Genomic DNA, 16,948 nt, shown 5'->3' with positions numbered 1-16,948 from the left:
CATGTCTGAATAGAGATTTTGGATTTCTTTGGTGAATCTTCAGTAGAACAATTGATTAAAATTATTTCTTGATAACTGGAGCAATCAAGTTGCATTTAAAATTTTACATTTTCTGCCTAAAGCTCTTGTACATTTGTGTGTGTGTGTTTTCAAGAAATAATGATGGGCAGAAGAACTCTGTTTTGATTGTTGCCTGAAAGACCTTTATTTTTTTTCCAGTCCAGTTCATTCTTTGTTGAATATATTAATTTCCTTATTTTTATTTTACTGATAGTTCAGTATATTTTTAAGTAACAGTGAGGCAATTGTTACTATCTTTTTACTAGACCAATCATCTGGTTTGAAAAGCAATTATAGAATAAAAATGCACTACATTGTTTCTTGTTAGTTTAAAATGCATTAATTTTTATATTGAAAATAGAGATTAACATACGTAGTCTCTGTAACATCTTTGGTATTAAAGTTGCCTCAGTGTTTAAAGAACAGCATGCTCCACTTTTTCCTGAGCATCATTATTCATACCCACATATATTTGGTGTGGTTTCACTGCAACGGGATTGCTGTAACAATTGGAGACAGACTTGTTTGTGTAGCCTTTTACACAAGGAGTTTGTAAAAAGCTTTGTGGTCACTGTGTCCGGCATTGCGGTGCAGCCAGATAAAACTCTCAGCTCTGTCCAGAATTTGGGTTTATCACTATTAAGTAATTTTTTATTACTATTAAATAGACTCACATTTTTGTTTGAGAAATGTATACTACAGAGAAGTACTATTAGGAAATAATCAACAGATGATGTGTATACACATACACACATATACATATATATGTTTCAAATCCTGTCAGAGTCTGAAAGTGTATTTGGCTTTTGTTTAATATTTGGGTGTTTGCACACAGTTCACATACTCTGGAATAGAAACGGGGTGTTCAAAATCTCTCCCTCCCTCTTCCTCTCCGGTTCACTATTCGTCTACTTACTATATATATGTTTGTCTGTTTCCCCCATCTCCCTCCTTTAAGTAGATGTCTATATATAGTGTGTGTATAAATGCGTACATTATCTCTGCTTTTATATGTATAATACTCCCATTGTAAGTAGTTAGTAAGTTATATAAGATTATATAAGTCCCCAAATACTGTTTTTAAAGATTTATTCCCCAACTACTTGAACAGTAGACACATAAAGCAAAAATTATCTCAGTTGTTAGAAAACCTGAAAATATATACCAAGAGTGAAATACAGGGTCTTCAAAAAATGCTGTAAAATAGTATGCAAATAAGTTGTTAGCCTTCTTAAGAAGCAAATGACAAGCAGAGGGAAGTATCACACCCAATTTTCAGATAGATGTTTAGAGAAGTTAATAATGTTCTGTAAGATGTATTCTAGGTCACTGAATACTATGTTCCTCTACTGCAGCTATCACATACACACAGAGTGTGTGTGTATATAAAATATATATATATACTTGTACATAGAGTTTTTATATATGTATTCCTTTGAGAATGTATTGAGCTCCTTTGTAAAAGTCATTGGCTTGTAAAAGTCAAAGGCCTTGCTGCTCCAATTTTGACAACTGTTTCCAGCACCACTGATCTTCTGTATCCTTCTTATTTTTGATCTGAATTAATATTTGTGTTCAGCTTGTACCTACTTGTCTTTGAGCCAAAATTGGGGTAAGTAGTTCTTTTATTCTGCTGTTATTTTATCTGCACTGATAATGCAGATAATTATAAACAATGGTTGTATCTATTCAGTCCTACTTGTGATTAATAAGCCTTCCTCTTTTGTTCTTTTTGCAGTAAGCTCTCCATCACCCTCAGTTTTCTGATTGTTGATCTTTTTTGAATATGGGCATTCAGAACTGTCTACAGGGTTTTGGATTAATATCTCAGATGATGGAATTAATGTATTTACTGGAAATTCCTTGACTGATAGATCCTGTGATCACGTTTACCTTTTTGACAGCTGCATAATATTGGCAGCTGATAATCCTTCTCTATCCAAGAAGTGCATCCAGGACTTCTTCCTCCCAAGTAAATTCAAGTTGTTAGCAGAGACTTTTGCCATGAACTGAGAATGCATTAAGTCCCTAGTGTAAGACTTTGTTCTATAAGGTTTCATCCCGTGTCTGCTTTTCCAATCTTTTGAGTCATCTGTTACTTTCTGTGCAGTATCCCAGTCCTTCTCTAAGTTAATGACATCTCTTAAATTTATCAGCCCACTCCCACTTTTTGTGCTGAGTCATAATTCAAAATATTCAAAAATCTGTTTAAACTTGACGAAATCCACTTATAATTCTTCCTCACCTTCAGTTGTTCCTGTTGGCTGTGCTCTTTATTTTAGTCAGTTACTTATCAACAACAGCTTAGTTAAGGTTTGCTGATGGGGCATGATATTTATTGTTTTGCTGAAGTTAATGTAGGTAAGATTTACTGCATTTCCTTTATCAAAAAATCAGCTGTCAAAGAATTTAGGATTGATGTGACAGAACTGCTTGGTCTAACTTATGTTTCAGTTTCTCATGTTTTCCATTTACCTTTGTGTCCTTATATATTCTTTTTCCTTCAAAATTTATTGCACACTTTTCATGCATTTGAGGTCATGTTAACGGGCTGGTAATTATCTGAATTACCTTCTTTAAGGATTAGTTCATACTGTATCTTTTAATTGCATAACAATATAGGCAGTGTGAGGAAGAAGGTGTAGAGGGGAAAGTGACAGTGTCTGTTCACTTTGCACATCAAGACAGCTGGCCACCACAATTTTATTGTTTTAGAAACTGGAGAATAATATCTGGGAAAGTGATACCATAAAACGGGGAACAGTCGATGCCTCAAAGAAAAGTTAGGTGGAAAAATAGCCAGGTTTGCTTGCTTCTGTGTTGAACAGCTATCAACACTCTGACTAACACCCCGTCTGCTAAGAGTCTGGTAATTGTCCACTCCTGAGAATATCTTCTACTCCACTGCTTTGATGTACTCTGCCTTCTCCAAAACAGACATGGGGATAGTTCTTATTCGTGCCATCAGTTTCTGGGAGTCAAAGCTTTCAGCTCACTAATAGTAAGCTTGCGTTCTTGTCTACCAGGAATGTAAAAAGCCCTGAAATATGTGTGACATAAAACAGCACAACATAAGGTTCCAGGCTGTTCTTGTTACTTTCTGTTGTCAGCACAGTTGTTGGTTTTCAAATTTAAATGTTAATTTAGCATTAACGAAGAATTCTTGATTCTCTCCTCTAAAATGGAGGTGGATAAAGGTGATGTCTTTGACAGCTCAGCCTAGACTCTCCTTGATATGGCAAGATCTAGAAATGCTTGGCCCTATGCAGATCATAACACTGATGATGAAAAAGATGTGTATCATTAGACAGAAGTGTGCCCATGGTTTTCCAGTGAAACCCCATTTTATTCTCCTACATTTGCTACAAACCTGCAACTGTTTTAATTTTGGTTGGGGGTTGCTTCTGGTGGTGAAATATGATCCTCTTTGTGTTAATCTACCAATTACCCCTTCACCATCGCTGTGTCTTCTTTGAAACACTTTGCCTTTGGTGCCTGGTAGTAGCACCTCTGGTCCATGGTAGTAGTCATAGACCAGTCTTCCTCACCACTTTCCCCAGAGATGTGAAATAAAAAGTGAGCAGGCTAGATCAAAGTGCTCCTTTGCTGGCCTGTTCATAAAAACATAGCTGTTTAATGGCAAGAAATAGCACCAAAAAGCATGTCATGGTTCATTTAAGTTACCTGCTAAGAGGTATCCAGAGCTACAGAATAAAGGTTTCTACCCACAATAATAGCCTTTCCAATGTAGTATAAACTCTGGAGGATGACCCTCCCCATGTTCCTCCTAGAAGTATACACCATTTAACAATCTTTAGCAAGTCTTGATTGTTTAGACCATCTAAAGAATTAAATTGTTGAAATCCCTGACTGTTATACTCACCTTGTTTTCTTTCTTCCATATTGTGTTGCATCTGCATTTTTAAAGTTCATTTTTCTGTACTGTATTTCTGTAATATCCTTGTGATATGTCAGAACATTAGAAAAAAAAAAAGTTTTCAAATAACCACTGTGAGACTAACACTATGCAGTACTTTAGCAGCAAATATCTAGTTGGGATATTTAACAGTAATTGGGATCTTCCTATTGGGCCTTAAGTGAACTCACAGTAATAGTAAAAATTGACTATTAACCCATTTGGCAAACTGCTTTAAGCAGTAGCAGATTTCCTTCCGGTTTTGATCTCTGAGTATAACTCTGAGATTTTCAGACTAAGGCTATTTAAACCCCTCCGTTCCCATATAGTGGGGAACTGAAAATGAAGACAGATGAATAACATTTAAACAGCTTTGCAAGTGTGTCATGAAAATTTACCAGCTCTGTAACAAAATCTATGCACCTGCCTGCTTTCAAGGTTATTGTTGTAAGAGAAGGAGACCCAAAACTAATGACGATTTATGTTTTTAATATAATAAGTGAGTAGATTTTTGCAAGGCTATTGGAAGGCTGCTTTTTCCCCAATAACTTTAGTGTTTTGATTGCTTCCACAGGGTCCAGTCCTGCTCCTATGGAAGTTGATATAATTGTGGATGCTCTCATTTTCCATATAAAAATCTCACCTGCTTTTAAATCTTTGAGTGTTCAGCCTTGATGTGTCTTGTGCCAGTAGTTCCATAACTAATGTAGCACTTAAGGGTAGGGTTTTTTTCCCTTCATGCTTTTTGTTTTCCATCTTTCAAACTAATTGGAAGTGCTGTTGTTTATGCATTATGAGACTGAAGACTTGTTTTTCCACTAGTTTTGTTCTCTAAAACACAGATAGAATCTTCTTTTGCCTGTTTCTGGTCTAACTTAAACTATCATTCTTTTCTGGAGCTCCAGTCATATTCATTATCAGTTTCTGAGTGCACTCTAAAAAAATTGCCATCCTAAAAAATTAAATACTAAAAAGTAGTTGTGTTTATTGTGCCCTGCTATAGTGCTAATTGGTAGTAGTCTAATAGTAACAGGCATTGTGCTAGTTTCTGGAAATGTTATCTTAAATGTGTTACCCCTCAACTGCTAATTGCAGAAGTTGTCGTGAAATAGAGATTATGGAAGTGGCTATAAGGAAGGACAGTATGATAAGACCTACTTAGCATCTACATTTCTAGTGTACTCAAGACAGCATTATGTGTGCTTAGGCCTTCTCGGTTTGGTCCTGAATTAAAGTAGTGATGATGGAAAATACAAAAGAAATGGAAAAGGGTAATAGATTATTCTGTGTTCGTTTAACTTGTTCTTTGTGAACAGTAAATTCATATATGGAGGGAAAGAAAGGAAAAATGAGTTGTTTTTTTTTAAAGTTCTTCTTAACCTCAGAGTGCCAGATTCCACCTTTAATTATACATATGGAAATACATCCTTGTCCCAAATGCGATGCCTCATTACTTGGGACTTGATCCTGAATGGTCTTTAGAATTCTGATTTGATCCAAGTCAGGGTTGCTAAATACTTCCAGGGATCCATTTTCAAAAGGTTGTCTCAGTGGCATGGCTGAAATTACAGTAATCTTTTCTGCACTTATGTAAAGCAGTGTAATCTTTTTGAGTGCTACACTAGCACTTCCCACACTGCCAGGGATTTAGCCTTAGTTTTAGCTGTGTGACTTGCATGTAGTCAAAAACAACTTCCAGGTTTTTGGGTTGGGTTTTTTCCCCTTTGCATGGATCACTTGAGTGGCTGACCTTTTATATATATTAAAAAAAAAAAAAAAAAGTGTGTGTATATATGCATATATATATATATACACACACACACACACAGTTTCAGAACTAAAAAAAAGCTTGTCTGTACATTTACACCAAGCACGGACAATTGCACAGAATAAATGTTTGGAAGCATGTGACTTAAAAGCACTTTTAACTTTTATCATCATGAAGGCTATTGTAATCTGCTGTGCCTTATCACACATGTGTTAGATGACGAAAATACTTGTGCTTCCCAAATCATTTTTATGAATAAAATGCACAAACAAGCTGAGCAGAGACATATGTATCCTTCAGAAAGGCCTTTCATAGGCTGGGCAGAAATGGAATTTCTTCATTGACTTTCTGTAATGTTAACCCCATGTCAATAAAATCCACAGGAAATGTGTCTAACATTTTGTCCTTTTTAAATTTTCATTTTTAATAGCAAGAAGACACTCCAGGCAGTGCATTTCTGGGGGATTATTACATTTCTCGGGTGGCTGAAGTCACTCACCCTTCAGCCTTGTGCCTCACAACACACCCGAGGCGAGCAATAATCCCCAGCAAGGCACTGCCTGTCTTATTTTATTGCTTAATTATTTTACCTATTTAATGCTTCTTAGAACATTGTCAGCTGTTGAGAAAAGGTAATTATCACTAGTCAAATGAAAAACACTTTTTTGGCTGCCTTACGGATACACATTTTACTGGTACCTTGATACATAATGAAGCCTGATAGCAAAACTTTTGCTTGTCTCTTCTTCAAGCCACAGCTGTTTCCCTGCTAAATTCATCCCATCTGTCTCCCCTTCCGTAAGGCTGTAGGCAGTATAGCATAAGTACAGAAGCAGTTCAGTGCTATTTTGGATAAACATAGCTGAAATTTGAATCTTTGCCATTTGCAATGCACACATTTTGTTTTACTGCTGTAAAGAGAGCTGTCAAAATAAAAACTACATGGATAATTTACTGAAATACAGTCAAATAAAGGGATGATCAAAGGGGAAAAATGAAGATATAAAACAGGGTCACTCTTACTTTCATGGTGTGTTCTGAATAGTGTAATTGTTGACCTCTTGACATTGCTGGGTTCAGAGAAATTGGTAGTGAATAACAAAAGTAGAAGCTGCTGAATTAGAATATAGCATGAAGTCGTCCAGACTTCATGCCAAAAAGGTTAATTGTAGCAGGCAGTTATTTGTGATAGTGCCCTGTTGAGATATCTGACCAAGGTATAGTTCTTTGCTAGTTTATAAGGAGTATATAATTGTGTAAGATAATACAGCTTGGAAACTAAAACCAACATTTCCATATGTGACGCTTTGACTCTGAAAATGGAAGGTCACCATAATGATCACTGTGGGGCAACGGTCGTCTACACCGTCCTTTACTCTTTGCAGTTTTAGTTGACATGGAAAAATATATACTAAAGCTGAATACAGTTGTAGTCTTTTGAGTTTGTTGTTCTAAATTGGATTGATGGTTCGTTACCCGAGGCTTGTGTTTGAAATTCCAGACTTTCTGAAACAAAAGATCCAAATCCCAGTACGGTCTGCTTGAGAGTTCACCTTTGACTTGAATAAACTGAGCACTGTGCAATATACAATATTTGAGAGTCTTTTGGACAAAGTCCTTTTTTTAAAAAGTCCTCTATTGTGCTGAAGTGTTAGAAATCCTATGGCACCTCTAGTAAGAGAAGTGCTTTGACCGCTGTATCTTGGATATATTTTCCTTTCACTGCGTTATTGTGTTCTATGTGGCCCATCTCAGAGAAGACTGTATTTCATCAGCACTCTGTCTGTATGCCTGGTAAATGCTTATGAGACTTTTGTAGAACCCTGGAAGCTGTTTCTAGGTTAACCCTGATGTGTATCTGGGATAGTTCCATGTTCTGTGAAAGTTAATTCTTGAAGGCTAGTGCTTCCAAATTCATATTGTGTTAGGGAAAGGTGAACAAAGCCATGTTTGTCCTAACCTAGAAGATGCTTTCATTGACAAAGAAAGAAATAGATGAAGTTAACGTTAGTGGACAATGAAATGATCTCAATATAAAATTAATCTAAATGTTACAAGCAGAGAGTTCCTTTGGGGAAAAAGCACTTCGTGGAGTTCACTACTACTGAAATACTGATTTCGGTGTTCTGTATTGAGGTAGAGAAAGGGGGAAAAGGATGTTAAGTCATTAGCGTCTTCAGTATTTACAAGATTGTTTTCAAGCTGTATCAAAAGAAATAAAGCCTTTCATAATATTACTAAGGAAGGTACTGCTACATGAAAAGCTTACACAGTGATTTTCATGTAAATATAAGTAAAACCAGTACTCTGGCAAGAACCAAGACTGTATTACTCCTTCACATTTACAGCAGTGTTAGAATTTCTCTCTCTTTATAGACACTAAATTGAAATATATTCAAAGGTTATGAATTATTATTTTTAGTTTGGTTCAGTAACATGAATATAAATAAGAATGTTATAATCTGGGAGACTGAATGTTGGTATTTAGTCCTCCTATAACTAATCCAGGAGCTGGTAACACAGCTACTGCACGAGAACTAGTAACCTCATGTATCAGTTTACTTCGACTCCATCATTTTTAAAGGAAGCCCAGTTCTTCAAGGACTCCACCATATGTAAAGGCATCTACCCCTCTGCCTCCCTTCGGGCTTGACTGAAAGAGTAGTTGTATAGACTTGTCTGAACACTTACTAGGTCACCAAAGTATTGCAGTAAACATCCAGGTACTAGGACCATCTTGGAACAATTGCTTTTATGGTAAATACATTGTAATACTCTTTGGATGTCCTACTATGTCTGAGCTTACCTTTTAAAAATAGCGCCTATGTGTTGGTCATCCAGTTTTGCATACAACTGTGTAAATCGCTTGCAGTAGGAGGAGAATGTTTAACATCTGATGGAACATCAGTAGAAGGAGAATGTTTAACATCTGATGGAACATCTGCATGTACCAACTTAAAGTTTCAAGAAGCTTAATAAGCTTTTTTTTTTTTCCTTCTCCAAAAGGAGAGATTTTCTTTTGTGCTGCGTTACATATTGGAAATGGTTAGCCTCTGTTAGAATCATTTAGGTAGCTGCTGTAAGTTCATGTGGGAGGCCTGTACCTTCACATGTAACATATTTGACAGTTCCACTGCATTTTTTGCAAACGTGATTCCAAAGCCACAAATATCTAAAGAAAACTCAATTTTTACAAAGGGTTTTACCCTCTCACAGGGTTGGCACAAATAAGAATTAGGGATGGAGGAGTGGACAAGATCAAGAGCAAAACAAGTTATAGTGGTTGTCTTTTCCATGTGCAAAGTATTAAGAAAGCTGTTGATCTTAGGCTTTTCACATATTTATTACACTTTATTTTTGCAGTCCAGAGTGTGTTACCATACGTACACGCATTTGTTGATGATGTGACCAAAAATCCAAGATCATGTGAATTCCAGGTGATCCTTCACATACCATGTTGAGTATGCTCCCACTTTTGGGACTGTTTATGGTGATCTGGATCTAATAAGGAGATCTCTTGTCAAATCTAGCACATCAAATACTCATTTGTTTTTGTCCGGCCATCATCTTTTTACTTATGTCCAGGATTTTTTTTTCTGCCTATGTGTTTTTAGATCAGACAGAAGGTCCTGTATTTCCACTCTTTCCTTCTGCAGGTTAGTGTAAGGACAAAAGGAAAAGGAGTAATGGGTCAGAGGGGATCACATACTACCAGACAAAAAATCCATTAAGTAATATGGAAGAAGAAAAACACTTCTTTCAAGACAAAAGAAGAAAAAGACTTGTTACAGTGCTGTTTTCTGTTCTTTTCCCTTTACCTTTTCATGCTTTTCTTGGTTTAAGGTAATTTTAGGTACTCGATCTCTACATGTGGAAGGAGTGTTTCCTGATAAAAATGTTCTGAAGATTTCTGGATCTTCTGAAATAAAAAAATATTTTTTTTTTTCAATGTACGCAGTGAACAAAAACCTCTGCTTGTTCAAAATTTTTCACGTAACTTACCTGTTTGCTCAGTTGCCTTGTGAGTTATATGATCAAAACCAAAAGCCAATACAATCTTTACAGTATATTATTACTTTTCACTTTATCTTAGCTGTTTGTGCTCCAACTTTCAAATGCCTCTATTTTGGCAAATTCTAGACTTTGTTGTTGTTGTTATTATTAATGCTTAGACATTCTGATTAGATAGAATTTGCAAGCTCCGCTATCTGAAAGTAATTTTTTTTTAATAGCAACATGACATAAACCTAACAATACATTCCACCTATATGGTACATAAATGTTTTTCTTCTTTCTGCCTAGGTTCTCCCAAGGTTCTTCCAAACAGAGAAATTGTAGCAACTATTGTAAGTGCTTGCAGGACATCTATAACACAAAATTTCATTCAGCAATAGTACAGGTTATTGGTTTTTTTTCTATTAACAGTGCATGTGCAAAGCTTACCTTATATTGTTGTGTTAAAATGTTTCCCTCTGAACTGTTCTTCTCTGAATTGTCTCTGGACCCAGCACTGCTCTGTTCCATTTGAGCCCCACCTGATGTAGAGAAGCTACCCCAAACAAAGAGGTAAAATTAATTTTGGTAAAAAGCAGAACTGATTAGAGTCCTGATACTTAAATTTATTAGCAGAGCCCCCAGTTCCACTTCTGTTAAAGCAGTGTTGCAAGATAAATGAGTGATCTTTCCCATGCTACTTTCTTTCCTTTTAATAATCAGTGGAACTTTGGTTGCTGGAAATGTCTGAATTCGTTCAGTCCCTTAAACACAACAGATAACTGTAGAACAGAATTGAAAATGAGGGTTATGTGAGATGTTAGTGTTATTTGTGTGAAAATATCATCTTAAAAATTCTGTTCCACTAAAATTTATTCTCTCCTATTAAGCTAATTTCTATTCATATTTTCAAATAGCACATTTGGGGATTCTTTCCTTTGTGATCTTTATGGGAAGAAATTTTTTCCTAATACTTCAGTGGCCTTCTGCATCAGATTGGAGAGTTATGTTACAGTCAGTAATGTTTACATCAACAAATGTAAATTCAAATTAAATCTATTATTTAAATAGCATAATGGAAACACATGGTGCTTTGTAGTCATGTAATTAAAGACGATCTGTGCCTCCAGGAGTTTATGATCTAAAGATCAAAAACAGTTCCACATGCAACAGACCTCTTCTAAATATCGATGTACAGTTTGGGGATTTTGTCTTGCATCTACTTTACTCCTGAGCAGAGATTTCACCCAGGCCAGGCAGAGTTTGAGATGTAATGCATAAGTATTGTACTTGACACTTTGTGCAGGGGCAGTTAATTCTTAGCACAGAAAAGCTTGGTGTTTTGATGTCAAGATTTATACCTCACTTATTTAACATTTACACTGTAAACTAAACTTTGTGGATGGTACTAGTTTAGTTAGGGGGAAAAAAAATCAAATTCTCATCTTTAACAAGGAGTCTGACTAGCCATGCTTTTTTTTTTTTTTTTCCAGTTGTGAAAGTAATTTTGTGCAAAATTGCATTTGAGTTAAATTATTCACTCATCCTGGGGCAATAGGCTGTATTCACTTTCCAGCTGAGCCAACTAAAAATATGGGAAACAGACCAGCCTAGTATTCCATTGTTGCCTTATATAATGTGGCGTTTTGGAAATGATGATGAAGGCAACCTGGATATTTCATGGATGAAATAGTAAATTCATAAACTGAAAGCTTTGCTTGCTATTTGTAATGGTGTTTTCTCCCTTCCTTTCAAAACTCTGTGCTCACAAATCAGAGATGTTGCTTTTATTTAAAAAGAAAAGAGGACAAAGAAAAAGAAAAAAAAAATCAAGCCTCTTTATCCTTTGAAGAAATCTTTGCCTGAATTGCTGGCTGAGTTCCCTCAAAAGGCCTGGACTCCTTCAAAACCAAGTTCAGACCCCAACTAGGTAAGGTAGAGTACTTTGTTTAGTGTACTTTAAGTCTTAGTTTTCTCCCCACAATAAGCTACAAAAGAGTCTGGGTGTAAACATGTAGGTTGTTACTGTTAAGTGTGATGGTTTGGGATTTCTTCCAATTATCATCCTAATTAGGACCCTGAATTAAAAAGAATTTTTCATTTCTTTTGGGCATGGGGAGCTAAATGAAGACCTGTCTGTGAACCCTGTGACTCATAGGTAGCTGCAAACCATTAAGCCCCTTTGTCACTGTAATGACTTAGCTGCAAAATAATTTAGCAGCTCTAAGAGGCAACTTTTGCCTTCAACCTCCTTTCCTGAGGATTTTCCCTAAGTTAAGGTAAGCTTGGACAACACCTCGCATGTTCGCAAGTTTTGTTCCTTATTCCAGTGCTTTTTTTTCTCAGTTGATGCTGTTGCTTAGGATTGCACAGCTTGGAGGTGCTACTGTGTTTGGTTTTCCTCAGTTATTTAAATCCATACAACACAAATTCTGGTCATTTCCTCATGCTCTGAATGCTTTGAGTTCTGGAAGCTATCAGAGACTTCTGAGCATTTGAACTATGGCAGTTCTTCTGAAAGTGTTGTGTTTCAGTTTTACCCATACTGTGGTACAGATCCTGACGTTGCTGGTTTCAGGTCATCTGTGTGCTGTGTGGAAATAATGCTGTACTGATCTCTTCTAACATCTTCTAAGATAAAGCTGTGACATGGTTGCATGTTACAAGTGGTAGGCATTAATGAATGTTGGCGCTTTTCTTCCAGGCCTCTCTGAGCAAAATTTTTGTGCTTCAGATATTGGCTATACACTAATCAGGGTAAAATAATAGATTTTCCCACAGTGAGCAATAGTACAGGTCCTACCTTCTGCATGTTTGCAACTGGATTTCCTTTCTAATGCACTTCTTTTTTTAACGAAGCTGTAGCTTTCTGAGCAAAATGAGCCTTTGGGTCATATGGTACGTGGCTTCACACAAACTTTTTCTACATGACAGGCTAACTTAGCAACCAAGATTTGTTTTCCACTTCGTCCTACTCATTGCTTTTGTCTTGTGCTGACATATTGGATTCTGTGCTGTACAAAAGGAAGCCCTAAATGCCAACTAGTGTAGCATTGTGCCTGAGACCTAGGTATTTGGATCTAGACTCAAATGAAGGACTTGTGCTCAAAAACATTCAGTACTTGGCAATCTGAAATACCAAATTTCTTTTGTAACAGTTGAATCAGTGGTAATCTCACGGTTCTAATGCAACACTGCAAGAAAAAAAAATCCTTTATCAGCTGGGGTACCTTAATAATTTCAGTGTGCTTTGGGTGGAAGAATAAACAAGAAGAATAAGATTTCCTAAGAGGTGTAGCATTGGTAGTCTTAAACAAACAACACACCCCCCAAAAAAACCAAAACAACAACAAAACAAAAATAACCAAACTACTGAGGTCCTATGAAAAGAGACAATAATTCTGACATCAGGCAGTTAAATAACGGACTCTGATGCGGAAAACTGTCCCAGATTCCAACATTCCTTTCAGCTGACATTAGAAAACAAGGTAGACTTAGCATGAGAAATAGTGTCTTTATATGAAGAGATTGCTCTTGTTAGGCCCATATGTGAACCATATATCCAGATTCTCTCTACATCCGCTCACATGTTTCCCTGTCAGCATCTGAAGAGAGATCCCCAAATGTTCAAATGTACCTTTCAGATCAGAGTTTAATTTTAGAAGACTATCTTGGCTTATTAATTTTTATTGTAACAGTGCTGTGATGGAGGAGATATCAGATTGCAAGTCAAATTTCAGAAGTCAAAATACTGCAAAGCTGTAGAAATAAATGCGAGTGCAGCTTGCAGTAATAGGTCACAGTACTTGTATATGTAAAATATATGTCATTATTGAATAAGTAATAATTCATCGGGGAGTATATTGCTCATGTGCACTTTGTATGTTACAAACTGCAACATGGAGGCTGAATATTTCCATGCTCTATGTGTGTCAGATGAGGAAGGCAAAGTTTAAAAGCCCGAATAATGATTCCAGAGCTGACACTTGTAGAAATTTGGAACTTAAGTACTGCAGAACATCTTGGACGTTTTTGCAATTTCTGTGTTTTCTCATATTTAATCTGTAAATGTTCTTTTCAGTTTAATGACAAGCTTTAGAATATACAAGCAAAAACCAAACTTGTTGAGTTGCTTGAAAAAAAAAAAAAAAAAAAGGCAAAAAGCTTACTACTTGGGATCATTTAATGTACATAAGCAAAGTAAGCTCCTAGGCAATTCAGAAGTATCACCCTGATTATTAAAATATGACTGAGTAATATGTAAGAGTTAGAATAATAAAAACTGATTACATAAGAATAGTTTGAATACCATGAAACTTGTAGAAGTGTTAATTAAAATCTTTCAGATACCTTATTGATTACTTAATTTCTCTGTAAGGTATATTTTCTTATCATATCCTTAAAATTAAGTACATGAAGTCACCATCCAGAACTAGAAATGTTACTAAAACAGGAGTTGCAAAATTAAAAATGCCAGTGCAAAGTATAGTCATTTTTCAATGTAGTGGTTCTATGCTTTCTCTTTTGATAAAGGATATCTAAGGGCATTCATGTGGTTATGAAGGAAGAAATTAATTCTCTTGCTAATATCCCCACTTTCCCATGTAGTCCTTTTCAAATTGAAGGGGTTTTGCTTTCAGTTCCCCATTTCTCTTTGTCCCAAAAGAGTAAAAGCATTCTGTTATTTCTACAAATCACTGTAGAAATTCTATTGTTTCTACAAGTTACAAATGAAGTGCCCAATAAAACTGGGTAGATGATTTACAATTATTATATCAGACATTTCAGGTATACCTAGAATATGAATACCACAAGCTTTAAACCTATTTTTATAACCTTGATTATTCCATATAAGAAGAACTGTCTTTTCTTTAAAAGCTTTAAAAAACCTCACCCTATCCCCCCCCACTCCCAACCCCACCCTACCCCCCCCAAACAAAAAAAAACAAAAAACATTTGGTTTGCATTTGTAGCAATGACCAAGATATGATAGCGGATTCTTCATCAGACCCAATCTTTTTCTTAAGTGGTCCAAACTGCAATCCAGTGAACTTTCGATCAGAAATCATTAAGGGTGAGCATGTGTAAGAAGCAGTGCAATTACACTCTGCAGTCAAGGGAGCAGCTCTTAATGTACACTGCACCTTCATAATTTTCCATTCCTTGTCAAGAGAATAAAGTATATTATTTTTTTCTCAGCCTGCAAGCAATAAGAAAGCGTGCAGCTTTTACATTATTCTATAGTAGTCAGTCTGCAGTGGGTCTTGGCCAAGACTTCACACATGGTTTCTTTTCATTCACCTGTTCTGGGACAAGAAGATATAGCACATACACAAAGTTCATTTTCTCTCTCATACCTAAGTCTAGGGCCATACTTTTTGCCTAAACAGTAAATTTAAATTCTGAAATGCTTAATCCAATGCATGTTTCACATATGCAAAGGACCTCTGTTGGCAGCCTGTCTGTTTCTGAAATTCTGTTTCTGATGTTTGTATGGGGTTTTACTGAAGGGAAGGCAGTACTGGAACTTGCTGGTGAGGGACTGGGATGGGGCGAGAAAGCCTGTGTGACAGGTCTCCAAGCACGTCTTCTTCTGGAACTTCAGTCACAGCTGATGTTCAGAGACATACCAAATGTGGTTATAGACAATCGGTTGTGACCTGATCAGTTCAGAAGACATCCTGCTCGGTTGATTATTGCTTTGCTACTCAAAGCAACCCAGTGGATAAAATAGGTATTTTTAGACCCATTAAGTGCTATTGAGCTTATTGAGAATCTTTCAGGAAAATGCAAAGACCCCTCCGTCTAGGAAAATAAAGGAAGTTAATGTGTACAATCAGATGATCGAAAAAATTTTCTCTCATCTCCTGGAGTCCTCTAAGAAGATTGGGGCAGGTGGGCCAAGCCTGGGCATTAACACCTGAAATGAAAATTGATTAATGATCAGAAACATGTGCAAAACAAACAAGGGCTGAAAGAGATTCATCCAAGAGGTTGGGGAGGTTTTTTGTTGGTTTTTTTTTTCTTTTTAACATAATTTCATCATTGTTAAGTTTTGAAGAGTATGCATAGAACTAATGGAAATCTTAATCTGTAGTTATTTATAAACATTTCTTGTTACTGTAAACACCCTCTATACAGTTCTTTATTTATTATAGCTGGTAAATCAAGCCCTATCAAATTTAAGCTGAGCTAAATTGCTACATCATTGAATACATTGCCACATTTTACATTTTGAAATTCAAGTGTGTTTTGAACTTGTCATCTTCTTCTTAAGGAAAAGAGGAAAAAAATGGAATTATGGGAAGAGAAAATGGCTTTTTAATTTTGTTTTTATATAAAACTATCCAAAGCAATTTTGATGAAATCTTAAATAGCCTTGAGACAGAGAGGAGGGAAGAGGAAAGTACTAGCCATAAACAAACAGCTTAGAAACCTGGTATTGTGTCCTCAAAAGTGCTGGTTTGAACCAAAGCCTCAACATTGGTCTGCTCTTTCTGTGAGGCTAGGACACAGTCTCCTCATCATTTGTTTAGGAACTCTGCTAAATAGCTGAGGGAAAAAACACTTTGTACATTATCTAGTCAAACACGACCATTCCCATATCGTAAGGAAAGCTGGTTTTGTGAAGGCAGAGGAAGGTTCTGTGCTCATTGCAATGGAGAGTTGATGTGGGGAGGCTATTTGGAGCAAATGCATGTCTAGTTTCTATTCTTCTTGAAAAATGCTAGAGCATACACATGTGCTTCACGGTCCTTATGCTACATACTGCTTCTCTCTGCACAGATAATCACACGAACAATACATGTGAGCAGCATTTGAGGTAGAGCTGTTATCTTTTATCTCTTTGATGTCTTATTTTACTGATGCATGAAAAGTTGAACGAGGAAATAGTGTTTCTGAACAAAAGGTGCTGCAAATCCTCAACAGACAGAATTGCAAAATTGTGCCGTCTGTCCTTACACATTTCCCTCTCTGCCTGTCCTTCGTTAACTGAGATGGTTATTCATCACAGAGTGGTCGATGAGAGTTTTATAGGAGCATTTATTTATAATTTCTATGTTCTAGGTCTTTTTTTTTTTTTTTTTTTTAATTTCAGGCTCCAAAGTGTATATTTTCTTTTCTGTTATAGTCAATTATGTCATAAATGGTCAAATGATAACTCATCACAAACAAAATTATTTTTGCAGCCTGTCTTCCTAGCGTCTGGA

General features: G+C 36.2%; 1 protein-coding gene across 8 annotated transcripts in view; it reads left to right on the top strand.

The window, feature by feature from the left end:
- SDCCAG8 (SHH signaling and ciliogenesis regulator SDCCAG8) overlaps positions 1 to 16,948 on the top strand; it is a 116,599-nt gene that overhangs the window by 78,864 nt on the left and 20,787 nt on the right. The window contains exon 17 of one of the 8 annotated variants that reach the window (XM_052806471.1): positions 10,047 to 10,484. The exons of the other annotated variants lie outside the window; for them this stretch is intronic. Coding sequence (XP_052662431.1) covers positions 10,047 to 10,272 — 226 coding nt within the window. The 3' untranslated portion in view covers positions 10,273 to 10,484. Of the gene's footprint in view, positions 1 to 10,046; positions 10,485 to 16,948 lie in introns of those variants that run through there. 8 annotated transcript variants of the gene reach the window in all.

Source organism: Harpia harpyja, chromosome 13, assembly GCF_026419915.1.
Source record: "Harpia harpyja isolate bHarHar1 chromosome 13, bHarHar1 primary haplotype, whole genome shotgun sequence".
NCBI lineage: Eukaryota > Metazoa > Chordata > Aves > Accipitriformes > Accipitridae > Harpia > Harpia harpyja.
This window is presented reverse-complemented; position numbering and strand designations above follow the sequence as displayed.